The sequence below is a fragment of the Crocuta crocuta genome, unplaced genomic scaffold, assembly GCF_008692635.1.
Source record: "Crocuta crocuta isolate KB4526 unplaced genomic scaffold, BGI_CrCroc_1.0 scaffold914, whole genome shotgun sequence".
In the NCBI taxonomy this organism is placed as follows: Eukaryota; Metazoa; Chordata; class Mammalia; order Carnivora; family Hyaenidae; genus Crocuta; species Crocuta crocuta.
The window spans coordinates 448,595-455,057 of record NW_027532448.1 but is presented as its reverse complement, the minus strand read 5'-3'; the positions used below and the strand labels follow the sequence as shown (position 1 = coordinate 455,057).

The window sequence follows — 6,463 nt, the reverse complement described above, 5'->3', positions numbered from 1 at the left end:
CTTTCTTTCTTTCTTTCTTTCTTTCTTTCTTTCTTTCTTTCTTTCTTTCTTTCTGAGGAGTAGAGGAAGGAGCATTGGTAGCTTTATCTTTCTATTTAAGCATCTGTCATTTATTCACATTTATTTATTAAACAGTTTTTCAGGTTTACAGTATGTTATTCACTTGAAGCTCAAGGATAAATAGGGCATGTCCTACACTTGAGAAACTTGCCTGTGATCTGCATTGAAAGCATAAAGGGAAATTCTCATTTAGTGGTTGTCAGTAATGGAGAGTCAAAATTCTATGTTTTAGAGTTACTTGAAATATCTTTCTTTGTGTGGTCATGTTATCAATGTGGCATACAGTTAGGTCTATTTGTTTCTGTTTGTTTTCAGATTTTATGGATTTTTTTTCTGTTTAAGTCCAAAAAGTAGCTATTTAAATATTCATATTTTAAAGTCAAAATTTTAAATCAAAGTACATTTGGAAAAATGTAGCATCCATTCTCTCGTCATCTTTACCCTGTTGCTCTTCCCTCATGAGAAACTAAAAAATATATTTTTAGGTTTAACTTTCCATTGTGAGACTATGTATGTGTATCTTTAATTTTGTATTTCTTTCTTACATGAAAGATGGCCCAACAACTTTCCTGCTTCTTGCTTAATTATTATTTTTTCAACTTACAAGTATATTTCAGGGGTGCCTGGGTGGCTTAGTCGGTTGAGTTTCTGACTCATTATTTCTGCTGAGGTCACAATGCCAAAGTCATGGGATCAAGCCCTGTGTTAGGCTCCACACTCAGTGTGGAGCCTGCTTAAGATTCTCTCACTTTGCCCCTACCCTGCATGCTCATGCTCTCACTCTCTCTCAAAAAAAAAAAAAAAAACAAACATATCTCACAAATCATTTCATAACTATATAAAGATCTTCATTCCCTTTTATGCTATATGTTGCTTCATTGTATATATTTAGTATAATTTATTCAACTAGTCTCTTAGTTGAATTATGGACCCTTGGGTTATTTTCTTTTTTTCTTTTTCTTTTCTTTTCTTTTCTTTTTTTGCTATTATAAATCATGGTGTTAAAGGATAGCTTTGTACAAGCATCATTTCATGGTTTTTTTGTCATCATTGTTTCTTTGGAATAGGAGAAAGTCTTTCCTAAAATGAAGAGTCTAGGGGTGCCTGGGTGGCTTAGTCGGTTAAGCGTCCGACTTTCGCTTAGGTCATGATCTTGCGGTTCGTGAGTTCGAGCCCCGCGTCGGGCTCTGTTCTGACTGCCAGCTCAGAGCCTGGAGCCTGTTTCAGTCTGTGACTCCCTCTCTCTCTGACCCTCCCCTGCTCACGCTGTCTCTCTCTCTCTCCTAGAAATAAATAAAGCATTTAAAAAATTAAAAAATAAATAAATAAAATGAAGAGTCTAAATAGTAGTACCTGGATGGCTCAGCTGGTTGAGTGCCCGACTCTTGATTTTATTAGCTCAGTCATAATCTTCATGGTTCATGAGTTTGCACTAATAGGGCAGAGGCTGCTTGAGATTCTCTCTCTCCGTCTCTCTCTGTCCCTCCCCTCTTGTGCTCTCTCTCTTTNTTGGATTCTGTGTCTCCCTCTCTCTCTGTCCCTCCCCTCTTGTGTTCTCTCTCTTTCTCTCAAAAAAAAAAAACTCTAAATAATGGCTGTTTCAGTTGTAGCAGTGGGGGAGAGGGTAACATCAGAAGGCCAATTTTAATATTTTTGAAAGCTTGATGGAAATCTAATTCAATCATTGATTGCATAGGCTAACTAAAATGCATAGGTTTACTACAGGATCTTAAAAGTAACAATTCCCCCTCCCTCATCCTCATCTTATAGACAAGTTACTCTTAAAAAAAAAACTAAAACGATTTTATTTAATTCCAGTTAGTTAGCATACAGTGTAATATTAGTTTCAGGTATAGAATATAGTGATTCAGCACTTCCAGACACCACCTGGTGCTCATCACAACAAGTGCCCTCCTTAATCTTTACCATTTAGTTAACCCATCCCCTCACCCACCTCCCGTCTGGTAACCATCAGTTTGTTCTCTATAGTTAACCTGTTCCTTGGTTTGTCTATCTCTCTTTTTTTTTTTACCCCTTTACTCATTTGTTTTGTTTCTTAAATTCCACATATGAGTGAAAATATGGTATATGTCTTTCTCTGACTTATTTAGCTTAGCATAATACTTTCTAGCTCCATCCACATCATTGCAAATTACAAGATTTCAATCTTTTTATGGCTAATATTTCATTATATATAGTATATATTATATATATGTATATATATAGTATATATTATACACACACACACACACCAGACACACCCTACGTCTTCTTTATGCATTTATCAGTCAGCGGACACTTGGGCTGTTTCTGTAATTTGGCTATTGAAGATAAGGCTGCTGTAGACACTGGGGTGCTCTTGCACTGTTGGTGGGAATGTAAATGGTGCAGCCACTCTGAAAAACGGTATAGAGTTTCCTCAAAGAGTTAAAAATAAAAAGACTACCCAATGATTCAGCAATTGCACTACTAGGTATTTATCCAAAGAATACAAAAATACTAATTCAAAGAGATACATAGACAAGTTACTCTTAATAGCTGGATAATATTCAAGACTTTTGTGTTGTTGTGCCTCTACATTTTTGCAAATCTGGGCTGAAGGTGTGTTAAGTGAGGACAGCAACAAAGTCAATGACTAAACATTGTTAGTATTAGTTTTTAAATGTTTATTTATTTGAGAAAGAGAGAGAGCGAGAGAGAGATACTGTGAGCAGGAGTGTGTCAGAGAATCCCAAGCAGGCTCCATGCTTTCAGCGCAGAGCCCAACATGGGGCTCAAACTTGCAAACTCTGAGATCATGACCTGAGCTGAAATCAAGAGTCAGACGCTTAACCAACTGAGCCACCCAGGTGCCCCAAACACTGTTTTAATAAAGTAATGTTGTGGGCATTTTATGGAATTCTTGAGATATGAAAGGGACACATAATACTTTGTTTTTGCTGTCTTCTGTTTCAATCATGGCTTTTCTGAGGACTAAAGTAGACAAAAAGTCTCATTTTCTGAAGTGTGGTCTTATCAAAAATTGACTTGTCAGTCACCTGAAGCTTAAGTAATGAGCAGTAAGGATACTGATATGGAAGTTCATGGTGTAATATGGACTTTCACCATTGTTCTCATTGAAACCAAGATTACTGGCAAGGATCTTAGGCCCTCATTAAATTGAATCTTTGATCCTGAAACGGAGAACTAATGAACAACAGGGCATTCTGGGAATTTTTCTGAGAGAAACTTATTGATATACTGATTATTGATATACTGATTGATACTGACTTTAATTTGACTTTTAAAAAATTATTATTGAAATGTAGTTGACATATAATGACAATTTCAGCTGTACAACATAATTCAATAATTCTATACATTACCCAATGCTCAGCAAGCTAAGTGTAGTCACCATCCAACATTATTATATTATTGAATATATTCCCTATGCTCTACTTTACATCTTCATAACTTACAACTGGAAGTTTGTACGTGTTAATTTCCTTCACCTATTTTGCCCTCACCTTTCTTCTAGCAACCACCAGTTTGTTCTTAGCATAAGAACACCTTCTGGGCACATCCATGTTGTCACAAATGGCAAGATCCTATCCTTTTTTAAGGCTGAATAGTATTTCATTGTATATATACATGATATCTTTTTCATTCATTCATCTATTGATGGATTCCTGGGTTGCTTCCATGTCTTGGCTATTGTAAATAATGTTCCAATAAACACAGAGGTGCATATATCTTTTTGAAGTGGTGTTCTCATTTTCTTTGGGTAAATACACAGTAGTGGAACTGGTGAACCATATGGTGTTTCTATTTTTCATGTTTTGAGGAACCTCCATGATGTTTTCCACAGTAGTTGCGCTAATTTACATTCTGATATAATGGATGGAGCACTTAGTACAATGTACTGGAGTTTGTTTCAGCATTTCAAAGGCTTTTTAATGCTGTGAGCATAACAAAAAAGTACTTATATACAATTGTTGTAAAAAATGTTTAAAAAGGTAACGTCTGTATATGTACATGCTAGATGATTTTCCTGTTATAATTGAGGAATCTGCTACTTTGTAAAAATTTATATGTGAAAAAGAATTTATCAGTCTTGCTATGTTTCTGTAGTCAAACTGAATGAAAAACCTTAGGTAGGTAGAGATGAAGAAATATATAATGAAATAAAATAAAACTCTGGCATAGCTGGTAATGAAGTTTTAATGAACTTTATTGATAATTGTTTTCCTGAAATTAACTTTGTACAAATATTTTCATTTTCTGGAACAAATGAGCATGTCATGAGGGCACTAAAGCTTGTCTTTGTGGACTTAATGCATACACAAAATTGCTCACGTGGACTTAATTGTAACGTAAGTACTATTTCCCTATCGGACTGAGATCTATGGTATTCAAGACATTCCAAAACAGCATTAGGAAATTCTTAAAAAAAAAATCCACTAACAAATGTTTTCTTCCTTCAGAATGAAGACCTAGTTTGCTTCAAAGATATCAAACCAGCAGCAACTCATCATTATCTTGTGGTGCCAAAGAAGCATATTGGAAACTGCAGAGAGCTAAAGAAAAATCACATAGAACTGGGTAAGGGGACAGCAGTGTTCTTCATGGTTATATCATTTTCAGTTAGCATCGGTGATAGCAGTGACAATAAAGAGAACAAGTCTGGCCAGGAATTAGGAAAAAGGAGCGTTATGACTCTTTGTAATTGCCATTATGAAAAATTTCAAATATATACAAAAATAAAGAACACAGTGTAATCTCCATGTATTCATCACCCAACCTCAACATTTACTAACTTGTTGCCTCTCTTTTTCATCTATTATCCTTCTCCCACAGTGGATTTGAAGGGAATTCCAGACATCATGTTATTTAATCTTTAGAATCTGTAAAAGATAATGCGTCTTTATGTTTTTTTAAATGATGGCTTTTCTTGACTCTGGAAATGGAAGATGCTATTAAAAAAATTACAAGCAATAAATTGTGGTATGGCATTGGAGCTTATATTGCCTGGGAGTGAGACTATATGTATTGATACCGCCTTGTAAGCTTCCGGTGGAGATGAACTATCACCAAAATTTAGTAATGATTTTTAGCAATGAACTTTTTAACTTCTGAAAAGAAGATTTTGAATCTTGTCCTTACAGGATTATTCTATATTTTCTTACTCATGATTTCTGAGAGTTACCAGTTATCATTTTCTAAGACGTTTCTAAGTTCCCTTCATGTCTGCTTTGATAGCCTTTGTCAGCAGGGCCTGGGATTAGTTTGAACCCTAATTTAAGTAGCTAATAAGATAGATAAATTGGGCCAGATTTTTTTGAAGGTGATTAAAAAATATCTTTGAGGGAAAACTTTCATGTGTAGTTTATTAGTGCTTAGGCTACTGAATTACCAGTTTTTAAATTGTTTCTTCTTAACATTGCAAAATGCCTTAGTCATCGAAGTTCTATGAGTACATTTCATACTCATTCCAGCAGGTAAAGGCCAACATATATGCAATATTTAGTATCAAGCATCATCTACCATGCCTTAAGTATTTCCTTTTTATACTGTTTTTTTTTAATGTTTTATTTTTTTCTGATTGAGAGAGAGAGAGAGAGAAAGACAGCATGAGCAGGGGAGGGTCAGAGAGAGAGAGGTACCGAATCTGAAACAGGCTCCAGGCTCTGAGCTAGCTGTCAGCACAAAGCCTGACGCAGGGCTCGAACCCATGNTTTGAAGGTGATTAAAAAATATCTTTGAGGGAAAACTTTCATGTGTAGTTTATTAGTGCTTAGGCTACTGAATTACCAGTTTTTAAATTGTTTCTTCTTAACATTGCAAAATGCCTTAGTCATCGAAGTTCTATGAGTACATTTCATACTCATTCCAGCAGGTAAAGGCCAACATATATGCAATATTTAGTATCAAGCATCATCTACCATGCCTTAAGTATTTCCTTTTTATACTGTTTTTTTTTTAATGTTTTATTTTTTTCTGATTGAGAGAGAGAGAGAGAGAAAGACAGCATGAGCAGGGGAGGGTCAGAGAGAGAGAGGTACCGAATCTGAAACAGGCTCCAGGCTCTGAGCTAGCTGTCAGCACAAAGCCTGACGCAGGGCTCGAACCCATGAACCGTGAGATCATGACCTGACCCGAATTCGGACGCTTAACCAACTGAGCCACCCAGGCGCCCCCTTTTTATACTGTTTTTAAGAAGCGAAAAATATGTTTACGCTCATTTTTGTTTTTCTAACATTTCTTCTATTTTATTGAAAGTTGTAAATGTTGCAAATAAAATATTACCAATTTTGAAGCAGCATGGTTGGTGTTTGGGATTCCATTATACTGTTCTTTCTGATTTTGTTTGTATTTTATTTTATTTATTTATTTTTTTTAATTTTTTTTTTTTTTTTTTTATTTT

The 6,463-nt window shown here is 35.3% G+C and overlaps 1 protein-coding gene across 1 annotated transcript in view; it reads left to right on the top strand.

Moving 5' to 3' along the window:
- Positions 1 to 6,463, top strand: part of HINT3 (histidine triad nucleotide binding protein 3) — a 20,384-nt gene that overhangs the window by 4,724 nt on the left and 9,197 nt on the right. The window contains exon 2 of the mRNA XM_077779413.1: positions 4,524 to 4,641. Within this exon, the coding sequence (XP_077635539.1) occupies positions 4,524 to 4,641 (118 nt within the window). The remainder of the gene's footprint in view (positions 1 to 4,523; positions 4,642 to 6,463) is intronic.